At 45.4% G+C, this 15,146-nt stretch overlaps 2 protein-coding genes across 3 annotated transcripts in view; one reads left to right on the forward strand and one right to left on the reverse strand.

The window, feature by feature from the left end:
• Positions 1–10,059, reverse strand: part of gpm6ab (glycoprotein M6Ab) — a 46,835-nt gene extending 36,776 nt beyond the window's left edge. The window contains exon 1 of the mRNA XM_027021005.2: positions 9,726–10,059. Coding sequence (XP_026876806.1) covers positions 9,726–9,729 — 4 coding nt within the window. The 5' untranslated portion in view covers positions 9,730–10,059. The remainder of the gene's footprint in view (positions 1–9,725) is intronic.
• Positions 10,060–10,997: 938 nt separating this feature from the next.
• Positions 10,998–15,146, forward strand: part of wdr17 (WD repeat domain 17) — a 31,679-nt gene continuing 27,530 nt past the window's right edge. Inside the window, exon 1 of one of the 2 annotated variants that reach the window (XM_035531372.1) lies at positions 10,998–11,174. The gene's annotated coding sequence lies outside the window, so the exon portion shown is untranslated. The remainder of the gene's footprint in view (positions 11,175–15,146) is intronic. The other variant, XM_035531371.1, reaches the window with a different exon arrangement.

The raw sequence follows: 15,146 nt of genomic DNA on the forward strand, positions 1-15,146 counted from the left end.
CTCGCTATGGCACTAGTAAAGCGCTCTCATCTATTGTCTCCCCTGCTGTGCGGCAGAGAGAGGATGAATAATCAGACATCTCCGAGCTCCCTACACACAGCAGTACAGCGGAAGGTGCACACCGATACACATCGTGTACAGTGCACGATTTTTGGCTTGACAGTGAGAAACCTCACAGGCACAATATTGGACTATATATGCCACTTTGATGGGTTACCTGGAGCTGAGCCAATACCATATAGTACAGAACCCCTCAAACAATACCTCTGGTCCATATCCGCTCCTGCTTTTTCTGCAGCTCGATAATTCATCTACAGCTAATCAATAGCTAATCTATAGTTATAGCACCAATGCTCCATTACCATTCCAGCACCACCCTCCAAGGTGGAGCCAGTTTCGGGGGATAGCACCATTCGTAGATTCAGACATGCCGCATCGATTTTGCCTTTAACTACAAATTTCACACACATGCAAAAATCAAGGTGCTCACTTGTCTACACCAGCTCACTTCTTGGAGTTAATGACACAAACCGAACTTGATCTCACCAAGTCAGAAGGGAGACAAGTCAACACAGGTCACGGTGAGCGTTGTACCTGCTGGGTGAGAGAGTCTGCAGGGGCTACGAGACGACTGTATGAAGAGATCACGGCTGATAGCTAGTATACGTTCATACAGCAGTTCACTCTATTTATTTATGTTTATTCTGATGTCACTGTGTTTGTTATTTTGCTAACAGTGAGATACACGTGTGTGTTTGTTCCATCTCCAACGCTCTCTTATCCGTCCTGTTCAACAGCTCCAGTCTGCGGTGACTTCAGAATGGGGCGATTTGAATCCTTGTACTACAATGAGAGAAAACCCTCCAATCCCTCCAGTGGATATATCACTCAGAGTAGGCCTTAAGATCTTTTTCTGAGTCTTCACATGCCTCTGTACCCTTCCCCCTCTCTACCTTAGTGACATGACTGGGAAATAAACTCTTGCTCAGACTCTCTGACCATCTAATGGCAATCGACTAGCCCCTCCCGCAGATCTGCCTAACAGGGCCGAGTCCGCATTTAGTTACCACATCCCCAAACTCTGAGACTGACTGAAGAACTTTCCAGAACTGCTGAGAGACACTGTGAGGGTCTTAGGGAGAAAGCAGCGTCATCGTTTCCCACAACGCTCTCTCATAACGTCTCCATTCAGGGAGCTTTAACGGGGAGACGAGACACCCATCACGTCCGACAACGCGGGATGAATTCTGCTCGGCCTTTTAGCGGTTGCCATGAGAGACTGGCGGTGGTCATTCCACTTCCCCTCCGAGCTGTCAAAAGCCTTCATCTGGCCACATCCGGCACCAGCCTCGCTTAAAGACGGCCGCGGGCTGGAAGAAAAGACGGATCCGAAAACCCCCAGCCGCACCGCTGCTGGAGCTCTGCATGCCTGTGCTGGCCAGACATCGAGTTTTCGGTACTGCCATGATGGAGCTACTGTTTTCTTCTTTTTAGCACTTGCTGTTGGATGTTTTCAAACGTGGACCATGAAGTGTCCTCTACTGTGTTAGTATTGACAGAGGGAAAAGGGCTAACCGGATTTCAGCGGGAACTGAATCGGATGCACCACCCTCTCAGAGCCTATCAGAGCTCGATGAGCCTGCAAAATTAGGTTCCCGTGTAACTGAACGCGACTGATGAACACGCTCGCAGTGACCAGAGCCAGTAATGCAGAAACGTCCAACGGCCTCATTTACATTCGCTTTTCAAAGTGCTGTCCATTCTATTTAAAATCCTTCAGATGCACACGTGTCTGTTCCACTGTATTAGCGCGCGCATGTGTGTGTGTGTGTGTGTGTGTGTGTGTCTCTCTCTTACTGATTATTTTTCTATATCTGCTTTCTATACATTTTTCCTGTTTGTGTTTCTCCATTTTCCAATCTATTCCAATCTCTCTCCCCGCCTTTTTCTTTCTCTGACACACTCTCTCTCTCTCTCTCTCTCTCTCTCTCTCTTCTCATTGCTATTCCCATCTTGTGCTGCATGCACTGTGGTCTCCCTTCATGTCTAAAATGGCTCTCAGGAAAAACGGATTAAAAATGTATTTATTTTTCCCTGCATCTCCCTTTTTTATTCTCCATCACCAAACACCTTCACACTTCTCTCCTCGGTCCCGCTACACAGCAGAGTGGGCCAAGCCCGACCCGACCCAACGGGGCAAGCGGATCTATAGATGACGCTATGGCCCGATGAATGAGGGGTGCGAGATGGACGCCGCATTCTCACTGCCATGATCGAGCTCACGTCACAGCATTATTGGAGATCATGCAGTGAGGTTTGAGTGCTGCTGCTGTGGTCTCCAGCGTTGTACAATCCCCCTCGCTAGACACCACACACAGATTCAGGTTTTGAGTTCTTATTTCAGTTTTTATGCCTTTGGTGAGTCTCATTGTTTGCCATGTGGAAAAACACACAGTAACATGCGTGTTTCAAGGAAATGAGGTAAACAGCCTAAAATGTGGACAATAGCCAGTGCGCTAGCACACGGCCAACTGTTCCACAGCAACATCATATAACGCACAAGTACAGAGGCCCGTGTGAATAATAGGTGTGAAACTTGGGGGAAAAAAAAAAAATAATGAATTTTTCAACGGGATGAAAACTTCCTATGTGCTGTGTGTCAATTCACTGAGAGACGGATAAAAAGGTATAAAGGTGAAAGAGGACTCTGGGTGGGTAGGCCGGAGCTCGCGTTCCAGCTCGGACGTATCCAACCTGTTCCACAGGAAGAGGCCCTTTGGTCAGGTGACCCCTTTCCTCGCTTTCAAACAGCTTCCGGGGATTCTTTCTGCCAAACACTTCTTCTCCTGTTACCATGCCAAGGAGTTTCTGTAAGATCAAATGTCTAAGATTACCGGTGCTGAAATCTGGTATTCTAATATCCATCCGCTCCTGAATTTTGTAATTCCGTGTGGGTGATTGAATGATTAATGGAACTGGTTGACCCCTGTGTCATCGCTCCCGTTTTCCTGGTTAAGGGTTTGGGTTAGGAACGGGATCTGAATATCTCTGGTCTAACCCTCGAAGTTCTACAGCCATGAGGGGGACAAACATGTACATATACACAACTACAGGTGAGACAGAATATAACAGGCAGAAAACAGTGCACCTGCATAAAGTATATTTATAGAGTCTTTCTTTATTGCATTTTTTTGCTCTGTTGTCTGATGTCATGACAAAGATGTATCATTTTCATTGAAAAAAGTGTGTGTGTGTGTGTGTGTGTGTGTGTGCGTGCGCGTTATAGCAGACAGTCATCTTTGAGGTCATTTTCAGTATTGCTTATAAATACAATAGATATACACAAAATTAAAAATAAAGTGCTATACCACACACGCACACCCACACACGCATGAGCTACATCTTCTCCCTGGCTCCTGCCTGCCCCAATGTTGGCCTGTCACCATGGCAACACAGAGCTCCACAGAGCTGTTTCCTATCTGAGAGATACGAGAGAGTGAATCATGCACAGCAGATATGTGAACTCGTATAGTAGGTTTCCTCCCTAAACCTGGCCTACCAATCAGACAAGAGATGTGTGCGGTCTTCTTCGTTTTAGACAAGAAATTGTACTGGCGGCGGTGTGTGTGCTGGAGTGCGTGCATGAGCGTGTGTGTAGATGAAATGCTTTGAATAGAAGATACCCAAACAGCAGGAAGAGAACTAAGAGGACAAAAACAGACTTGCCTGCCCCTTTGGGGCTGAGGGTGGAGGGAGAAGAGGCATACCCAGAGATGGTGCAAATATGACTATATGACTGAATTACAACATTCATTCCCCCTGCTACCTCCACTGATGACACGCAATCAATCTGACACAGTGCAACAGCAGTTCAGTGTTAATATAACACTGTAAATAAGCCACGCATCATCACACCGTCATAGATCACACTACACACCAATCATTCATGCGACATACCATATGGCTGGCATGGGGGCACACGAGGATTTGCACAAAATCCAGACAGACGAATCCACATATACATGTGTGCCTACTCACACATGCATTCACTCGCAAACACACACACACACACACACACACACACACACACACACACACATAGCTTAAACGTCTCCTTTCTTTGCTAGTTTTAAACGCTTTGGACTCCTGCACAGAGCAATTCCATCCCATCAAGCCGTGCATTGTTTAAGCAGACAAAAGGAGAGCAACCCCTCCGGCTAGCTGCTCTTACACTGACCCCGACTCTTCAGCAGAGGAAGGGCCACAGACACCTTTGATCTACTACTGGTCACTTACCTTTTTGGCAGTTGACGTCTCTCCATCTGGCTGGGTTTACTTGCCTATAACCTGGTTTGAGCTGTCTGTGATGCTGACCAAAAGGCTCCCATCCACAGACTCACCTCTCCACACACATTTCCATTTTATGGTATTTGGCTGACACACCTATCGACAGCAAGTTGCTTATTTGTCATTATGACAGTACATGTTAGCTTGGTCTTACTGGTGCCATACTCTACCTAATGAGCACGCATGCACGCAGGCACGCACACACACTCGGTCATGCTGTATTCCAGTGCTGCATGTTACATAAGGGAACAGGCCAGTGGAATCATGACAGAGAAGAAGACCTAAGGCCGTCTCCACCTCTGCCTCTGGCACACAGGAGAAATACCACCATGTTCTAAGCCCCACTGGAGCATGGCATACACGCTAATATAATGTAGAACAGCACCGTCTCTCCTGCTGTAATCCTGTTTTCAGTCTTGTCTTCATGTTCCTCTTCACGTGGCAAAAAAGCCTGAAACTTTCGTACCGAACTAAAAGTTCAAGCACTAGTCTGTATTTCTTTCTGTTGGATGAATCTAATGTATGAATGAATGAATCTAATCATTGGTAATGTGGTTGGTCAACTTCTACCTCCAATCAAATCCCAAAAATCATTCCCTTCTAATCCTAATCCCACTCCACCCCAAAACAAAGCCCTCTCCAACGCAAACCCCAATCCCACTCCACCCCAAAACAAAACCCTCTCCAACGCAAACCCCAATCCCACTCCACTTCTAATCAACGTCCTTTCTAACCCTAATATCTTTCCAATCCCAAACCCCACCCCACATGCAACCCATCTATGCCCCAAACCAACCCCAACTCCTCTCTATTCATCCCCTACATCCCAACCCTGGGGCAAACCAACCCTAACTCCACTGTACTGCAACCTTGTTCCAATTTCAACCCCAACTGCACCAACACAGCAACACAATCTAAACTTACTTTTGAAATGGAAAGCAAAATGTCAGCCAGCTTCAGAGTGCTGCCAGACCTCCTGTTGTATTTATGCATTCATAAATACGACCTTGAGTTCTTTAGTGGCCATTGTGCTTGGTGTTGACATTAGCAGTAACTACAGTAGCTGTGGTACGGTCCCACGCCAAAGACTCTGATAGTTACGTCATCATGTAGAAATTCCACAGCAAACGCTGGAGTTTATAAAACACCAGCGAAATCACAGCAAACATCACACAAACATGTGCGACAGAAACAGCCGTTAAATGTTCCAGCCACATTTCTGCCTCCGCATTTTCATTTAGTTTAATGAGAATGCCATCACCTTTACAAAAGCATCACTGTTCTTACTTACGGTTTCTGTTTTAAATTCTTACGTTTAGGTAGTGTTATTGCACTGCTTTACATGAATCAAATAATCTGAAAACACCTACTTTAAAATGTGTAAATGGACCAGTGGAAGAATATGCACTATAAAAATGACAACCACAGATTGTTTCACTGTTGTCTTTACAGAATCTTTATAGAAAACTAACAGGGAGGACTGTGCGGGTCCACTTAAGAAGGCCCTCATCCAGCTGTTAAAGTACTGGCCTAGTAATCAGAAGGCTGCTGGTTCAAACCCCACCATTGACAAGTTACCACTGTAGGGCCCCCTGAGCAAGACCATTAACCCTTAATTGCATGAATTATACTTGGTCACAATTGTAATGTTGTTTTGGGTAAAAGCATCTGCTAAACGCTGTAAACATAATGCGTTGATTATGTAGGTTCTCTGGTTTACACCAGAGTGTTGAAGTCAGCAAACAAACGGATGTCAAACCAGGGACATGACACAAATCCTCCTCAACCATTCCACCAGGACAGCAAATGCGGTTTAATGTGTAACACAAGAGGTTAAATAAAGATCTGTTTTTTCACAGCAAACTCCCCGCTGCAACTCCAGTTTACAGTGTTAAACGAACTCTCTCAGGTTTCATTTGTGTAGGTGTAAAAGAAACACTGTAATGTACATAAATATTTCACAAACACATCAACACCAGGGGATTAGGAGAGCCTGGGTTAATGCTGCTAACGTTTCCTAACGTTTACATCTATAACAACTGCTGGTCTCTGGAAACTGACTTTACAACATTCAACAGTCTGCAACCAGCAAAACATCAAGGCTTCTATAAACCTTTCAGTAAGTGGCACTTGAGTGGCTGAAACTATAAACACGGGAGGAATTCGGTGGTAAATATTTAAGATATGAAGAGTATCTCTCTCCTAAGTGTTTACGTATCCAACGTTTTGCCTGAACCCCTGCACCCTGACTCCTGTCTTTTATTCCTTCCCAGTGTTGCTTTATGGAACTCGATACAAGCCTGCGGGTTTAACTAAAGAACAATCAGTCACCCAGGCAGGGCTGCCTCCTCCATCGGCCAGGATTGTCGTGAGGACGTCAGGATTGTCAGGCAGGACCCACGCAGGGCGTGGGCATCACAGGGAGTGGCGGATCCGTTTTCGGTCCAAAATCCACCGACGGCTGAGCCATGGTAGGGAGAACGATAAAGGTGGTGCAGGCATTGTCAAGGCAATCAGACAAGGACACAGGAAGGAAAGCACGTGATCCGCTAGGTGGCCTTGATCAGGGACAGCGTTGGGGAGAGACCACCTGCTATTGACATTTACGCTTAGTCATGCGATACAGGAAAAGGGGCCAGGGCTTCCATGCAGCCGATGTTTCCACTGGCAGACAGCAGGCTTCTCCGGCCTCTCCCGCACTGATGTGTATTCCATACATCCCCAAGGCACGGATACCAAACAAGCTCACAGCCACCAGACACACGGCGAGTTGCTTTGGAGTCCAACGGTCCGAACAGCTTTCAGGAAAGGTCCCCTGGTGCTGGGTGCATTTCTGTTCCATCTACAGCAGACCACACCCACCTCTGCCCTCCTCTGGTTTGCTTTTCTTTTCTTTTTTAGAAATCAAAATCGTTATTGATACATTTCAGCATGAATGTCTTTCATAGATTAGGTGCACGTGTGGGAATGAACAGTGTGGGTTTAACAGCAGCAAAAGAGAGGAATGGCTGGTTCATATGAATGTGAACAGTTAGCACACACTCTCTCTCACACACACACACACACACACACACACACAAACAGGGGTATGTCACACACAGGATGTCTTACCAGCCAGACATTAGAAAAGGAGCCTGTATAAACGATGGTCAACGCACCCCATAACCCCGGTTCAGCGTACCCCATAAACCCAGTTCAACATAGCCCACAACCCCAGTTAAAGGGAGAGAGTATCAGGGCTAGGAGGCTGGGGGGGGGGGTCGGGGGGGCAGCACGCTGCAACACAGACACGGAGACACTTGTTGGGACCATCAAAGGCCCCACACACAACAGGGGAATGTGTGGAGGAGGCCCAAGGAGACACACATAATGAGACTATTTATCGCTCATGTGACTTTGTGCATATATTACTGAGCTCAGGACATGAGGAAATAGAAAAAGAAAGAATGAAAAGGAGAGAGAGAGAGAGAGAGAGAGAGGGAAAGATGAAAACATGCCAGCGTAATCAAGGGCACAGAGTGTAACAGAATGTGTCAGTGCTCTGCACAAACAAGCGTTCTCATTTTGAACAATCTATGCAAAACTAACAAGCGCCAGCAGTCAGATGCATGAGGCCCAGAGCTGAGAACTATCTGCTTCTGTAGTAGGAGCGTGGAAAAGCTTCTTTCACTACAGATCACCGCGGCGACAACACGGCATCTGAACACGTGTGTGTTTTAAATCTCTTTTGCGTTTACAGGGTTTGGCGGACACACTGACCCCGAGCCCTTCCCACATTAAGGAGTAGGACAGTACAGGCGCTCCCTGGCAATCACACCCAAGACCTTTGTGCTATGCACCCCATGTGCGGCCTGAGCTATCGGGTGAGCTAGGGGAACAGCAACAGGCCAACAAAACCTTACCCAAAGAAAAACAGAGGCTTTGTTTGGACAGACAAAAACATACTCGGGTACAATGTCCATCCATTTCAGATCTGTCTACAGTCCATTTCTGCTGATTAAAATGTATAGAATATGGGTTTTTGTTTTTGATGATTAAACAAGAGTTCAGTGTGAACTATACACCTGTTTGTGTGTATTAGTCCATCTGTGTTTATTAGAAATGTCTGTATATGTGGGTAAATCTGTTCTAAAGGTGAGTGTGTTCAAAGAGTTAGTTAAGTCACCTGCATTCAGTTGTCCTAGACGTGGGCACTTGTACACACACACACACACACACACACACACACTTAAATTCCATTTACAGCATATGGCAGATGCTCTGATCCAGCACAACTTATATATTCATCAAGAGAACAGCCTGTGTACAGTCATGGGAATTGAACCCATGACCTTGGTGTTGTTAGCGCCTTGTTCTACCTGCTGAATCAGGTGGCACTGGCGCACACTCACGCTCACACACACGCTTACACACTCACTCTTGTCTCCTAATCACTAGTAAGAAATAAAAAGACTCACAGTGAGCAGTTATGAGCCGCAGTGAAGCTGCCCCACAGAGAATTAATGAATCTAAATGTGCTTTGAACTGCGCACATCCTCTAAACTTCCAGCCTCTACACTTAGGACAATAGCTGATTATGGAGAGCCTCGTCTGACAGATGGTGCGCAAGATTCACTCCCAGTCACTTTAATCAAGCCAAGATTTGCAACACATCAAATTAACAACCTACTGTTGTAAATAGTCACGTGACACATTGCTAACCCAGCGTGCTATGAGAAATGCAGTCCCAGCACACTCGGACCCAACTCCTCCGCCCAGAGCTGCAGGCACTCAACAGTTATACAGCACATCATGTAAACAGTGTTTCTGCCGGGTGTGTGAACTAGCCTTTCTTCTACGACAGAGAGCAGATGACCAAGGTAATCTGGCGTAATCTGATTACGCCAGTTTTGGCTGCTGTTCTTAGCCCTCTACGTCAACAGGCAAGCGCGAGATGCCCTCCTAGTGCAGGACCAAGCAGGCAAGAAGTACAAGACTGGAGGTTTTATGTTATAGTTCATTTCACTGTTTAATACCAATATTTGTTTTAAACTTTATATAACTTTCTTGATTATTTTATGTTTAATCTCTCTCTCTCTCTCATTTTATATATATGTATGTATGTGCGTGTTTCCCCAGTTTCCCTCTGATGTAGAGTATGCTGAAGCAGTGCACTTCAGTGCATTCAGCTGGAAAGCAGTTAAAATGTAAACTTAGCCTTGTCCTACACAACAGAATCTGTGTCAGAAAACACCAATAAGTAAACATGCGGACAAACTATAAACATCACTGAGACGTTCCGCAGAGCAGTCAAATACTTTGGAGTGGAAAGAAGCGTAAAGTTGTCAACATCCCATCTGAGGCAAACCTGTTTTCTTTTTTTTCTTTTTTTTACTCACCCATGTTGAGATGTGTGGATCGCAGGTCGCAGCCGAGCTCTGGTAGTGTGCCCTACTAAACTCTTCAGAAGTCTGATCCGGGTCGGCGACGTCACTGTGTTCAGCAACAGGCGGGGAAAGGAAAGAACCGTGCTAACGAGGGTCTTATTTCTCATACGCTCCTACTGCCACTTCTGTAGGAACGTTGTGTAAATCTTATTTCCCGTATTTTCTTAAGTGCATGCACAGAAGGGGCACGGGCGCAGGCAGAAGAACGTATACCTCAGACCCCTTGAACCTTGGTGCCTGAGATGGCGAAGTCAGCGTTACTTCGTGTACGCTTCAGTATCTGCACACTAAAACCAACACCCTAACATGTTGTAGGCGTATGTAGGCTGGGTTATTCTGAGGGTTGGTTGTTTTTTTTGGTTCGGCAATTTCATAGTCTAATTTGACGCAGTTTACTTAAAAAAAAAAAAAGTGATAAAAGGGTGTGAAGGAACTGTCATGAAGAAAATAAATAAAAAATAAACAATAAGGGAAAAAGTAGTTATATGCTTGGTGCGCGCATAAAAATATGGGTGCATTGCGATTAAATTTCAGAGAGAAAACATTTAAAGTCAACGTTACAGCCTTCACCTCACTAGCAATGTCAACAGGCAAAACGACAAACTCCAGTTTCTAATACTGCTGGAGTTGAAGTATCTCGCCAGCGCTTAGTCTTCCCGTACCGCGGATGAACACGCCCTTTCACCCGTTTGGGTTTTAGAATCATAGCGCCATCTGGTGGTTGATTTATGGAAGCAAAAACGGGAAAATAAAGATTCAAATGTAGTAGACTAGAAATCTTAATTCTTCAACGAAACTATAATATCTACATGTCGGCGTCATTAACGACTGACTAACGGCGGATAAAGTTTGGATACGTTGGGTATATAGATGAATACATTCTCGGTGGGAATTCTGTTGAGATTTGAGCTCTGTGAGGGGACGTATGAATAATGCATTAGTTCCTTCGTGTTCGCATACACATAAACGACCTAAGGCTTCTGTACAAGAATTTAGGTTTGGGGAATCAGAGCTTTTCAACAGCAGAAAAACAAACGGTGTTTTTTTTTTAACCCAAAATGTTCCAGCAATAAATGGACGAACGTAGATTTTTGGATGCATTTTTGGACTACAAATCCAAGTATGCAAGGTTTCTAAGCACCGCCCCAGAATGAAAGATTATGGGCATCTCAGCCAGTCACTTGCATGAAAGGGGGTAATAAACCCGTTGTAGGTTTGATTGATTACGAGCAGAGCCAGTGGGTGTTCAAACGACTACCACCGTCGTGCCAGCTCGTTATTGAACTGGCCAACCGGCGGAGTGAAGCGAAGGAGCGCCGGTGAGCTACATTCGCGGAGTGTGAGTGGCCAGCGAGCCGCTTGATTTCAGCACCACGTCGCTGTTCACACACACCTACGGAGGTAAGACTCCCTCGACACCATAAAGCCTGGAGAGACACATGCACTTTTGACTAAAAAAAATAAACCATGCATAACTGCCATCTGAAATAGCCCAGTGACCGCAGCCTCGAAAACTCGCACGAGCCAGGCTCGTGGTGGAGTCCAAGTGCGCGCGACCGTGCATAGCTTTTACGTGTCAAACGTTTCAAACCAAATTTAATACAGCACCGCAAACCGCCGAAGCCCGACGGAACGAATGGGAACTGTTGCTTGCTCGTTAACAGTTCAAAGCAGACCAGACCAGTTAAAAGCAAGGGAAAGGTAAACCGCGTGTCTTTCCTTTAAACGTGACAAATGGCAGCGTCGTATTTGGGGGATACTAAAAGCGACGGGTGCCGTTTAAGTCGCACCGTTTGCAACTGTGCAATGAGCACGTGCAAACTTTTCGTTCAGCACTGCAGCAGTCGAGAGGTTTGACCGCAGTGTCGACTGGTCCCAGTATGGCTTAGTGTCTATTCTGGCATGACATGGTGGGCGCCTTAGCAAGGTGGACACGCAGACGCTGTGACGAGACGCCGACATGTCAGCAGCTCGAGAGGGTCACGGTGCACCGGGCCGTTCTGCTGCTTGAGACGCAACACAGCCGTGTCTCCGCGCGCGTGGGTAAACGGAATCGAGAAGCACGCGCTCCTGCTCGGAAGGCAGTTCGCCGCACGGTGCAGTCGGTGTCGTCAGCCCCTGCTATGAAAGTAGAATGTCTAAGCATTGGGGACACGCGCTCCCTTTGTGCGGCCATCTGCAGTCATAGCGATGAGACATCGTGCAAACGTCAGACTCAGTGCGGAGCGCCACTGTGTCTAAAAGCGACGCGTGCGTGTTATTACCGAGCTGGTCAGGCTCACAATTGATGCCCCGAGCTCATGAAGCGGGCCGCGTGTCTAGGGGGAGGATTACACTCCGACAGGTGTCGCGGTAATTCAGCAGCGCGTGTGTGTATTGGAAACAAAGCAAGGAAGCACAGGACAAGTGGCGAATGGAGTGTGTGTGTGTGTGTGTGTGTGTGTGTGTGTGTGTGTGTGTGTGTGGGGTTGGGTGTGTGTGAATTAAGCAAGTAATGCTTCCTACTGGTAGTGTTAGTATATCTAGCTGAGCAGATCCACCTCAGGTAATCCCTACACATCTACCACACACAAACATCTCTCCTAACACACGCTTAGGTAGGTGTCCATTAGGTGTTCTGTGGGTTTCTTGTAGGTGTACTGAACCCAACAGTAATGTTAGCATGTGTAAAACCTCCATTAACACTGCTGTGCATCGTATACTCATACAGCACAAACCCACTTCTGTGCCAGTTCCATGTCAGTGTTACTGCTGTGTTGAGAAGAGTCCACCAACTATATAATATTCAGTCCTTTTTCCTACAGCAGTGCTTCATAAACTGATCAATGAAAGAGCTTGTCAAGGGTGACTGAAAACTGTGCCTGGTGAGAGATATGATGAGTCATGCTTCTCATGTGCAAAAGGAACACTTTAAAATATCCTGATAGGGACAAACTAACACTTTTGGACACTTGCAAGAAGTGTAAAGTTCTCTCAGTTGTAGATAACTTTCTCAGACAAGCATCATGGAGTAAATATCTTTCATATTTCTCATAACTGACATGGAGTTGTGGGAACTATGAAATGTGTCTTTAATTCTTCTGCATTTGGCCTGACAGAATTGAGCCATCTGTGCATACTGCCCTTACTAAAGGAGGAAGAAAATGATTAGCAGGATTCTTCTGCTCTGCTTGGGCTGTGTGTTTTCCTGTTTTCCGACTAGCTGAGCTGTGAGCTTTTCATTGGGACTAAGAGTAGCCAGTTCTCTCTGTCTCTGTGAGTGTCACTATCAGTGGCTTCTTCTTGCGAAACACACATGTGTGTGTATGTGTGTGTGTGTGTGTTCCATGCTCAGGGTCCCCCTCTGATACACATACTTCTACTCCAATCTAAAACACCTGAATCAGTGGACCAGTTAATTACCAAAGACTTTATGAAGTGACTCAAGTGTGTTAAAGCAGGGAAATCCTACTAAAGTATAGCATCTTATGGCCACAGGACTAATGGCTGTTTCTCAGAGACGGGACAGGTGAGTCATGGTTTCATAGGTTGATTGATTTCACAGTGAAGGGAAAGGTAAACTAGTTTTACAGATGGACACAGTGAATTGACAGGTAAACTCATTTTACAGACTGACAGTGAATGGATAGGTGAGATGTAGTTTTACAGACTTACACAGTGAACGGACAGGTAAACTAGTTTTACAGACTGACACAGTGAATGGATAGGTGAGATGTAGTTTTACAGACTGACACAGTGAATGGACAGGTAAACTAGTTTTACAGACTGACACAGTGAAGGGACAGGTAAACTAGTTTTATAGACTGACAGTGAATGGATAGGTGAGATGTAGTTTTAGAGACTGACACAGTAAAGGGACAGGTGAGATGTAGTTTTACAGACTGACGCAGTGAATGGATAGGTGAGATGTAGTTTTACAGACTGACACAGTGAATGGACAGGTAAACTAGTTTTACAGACTGACACAGTGAAGGGACAGGTAAACTAGTTTTACAGACTGACACAGTGAAGGGACAGGTAAACTAGTTTTATAGACTGACAGTGAATGGATAGGTGAGATGTAGTTTTAGAGACTGACACAGTAAAGGGACAGGTGAGATGTAGTTTTACAGACTGACACAGTGAAGGGACAGGTAAACTAGTTTTACAGACTGACACAGTGAATGGATAGGTGAGATGTAGTTTTACAGACTGACACAGTGAATGGACAGGTAAACTAGTTTTACAGACTGACACAGTGAAGGGACAGGTAAACTAATTTTACAGACTGACACAGTGAATGGATAGGTGAGATGTAGTTTTACAGACTGACACAGTGAATGGACAGGTAAACTAGTTTTACAGACTGACACAGTGAAGGGACAGGTAAACTAGTTTTACAGACTGACACAGTGAAGGGACAGGTAAACAAGTTTTATAGACTGACAGTGAATGGATAGGTGAGATGTAGTTTTAGAGACTGACACAGTAAAGGGACAGGTGAGATGTAGATTTACAGACTGACACAGTGAAGGGACAGGTAAACTAGTTTTACAGACTGACACAGTGAATGGATAGGTGAGATGTAATTTTACAGACTGACAGTGAATGGACAGGTAAACTAGTTTTACAGACTGACACAGTGAAGGGACAGGTAAACTAGTTTTATAGACTGACAGTGAATGGATAGGTGAGATGTAGTTTTAGAGACTGACACAGTAAAGGGACAGGTGAGATGTAGTTTTACAGACTGACGCAGTGAATGGATAGGTGAGATGTAGTTTTACAGACTGACACAGTGAATGGACAGGTAAACTAGTTTTACAGACTGACACAGTGAAGGGACAGGTAAACTAGTTTTACAGACTGACACAGTGAAGGGACAGGTAAACTAGTTTTATAGACTGACAGTGAATGGATAGGTGAGATGTAGTTTTAGAGACTGACACAGTAAAGGGACAGGTGAGATGTAGTTTTACAGACTGACACAGTGAAGGGACAGGTAAACTAGTTTTACAGACTGACACAGTGAATGGATAGGTGAGATGTAGTTTTACAGACTGACACAGTGAATGGACAGGTAAACTAGTTTTACAGACTGACACAGTGAAGGGACAGGTAAACTAATTTTACAGACTGACACAGTGAATGGATAGGTGAGATGTAGTTTTACAGACTGACACAGTGAATGGACAGGTAAACTAGTTTTACAGACTGACACAGTGAAGGGACAGGTAAACTAGTTTTACAGACTGACACAGTGAAGGGACAGGTAAACAAGTTTTATAGACTGACAGTGAATGGATAGGTGAGATGTAGTTTTAGAGACTGACACAGTAAAGGGACAGGTGAGATGTAGATTTACAGACTGACACAGTGAAGGGACAGGTAAAC

The sequence above is a fragment of the Electrophorus electricus genome, chromosome 11, assembly GCF_013358815.1.
Source record: "Electrophorus electricus isolate fEleEle1 chromosome 11, fEleEle1.pri, whole genome shotgun sequence".
Taxonomy (NCBI): Eukaryota; Metazoa; Chordata; class Actinopteri; order Gymnotiformes; family Gymnotidae; genus Electrophorus; species Electrophorus electricus.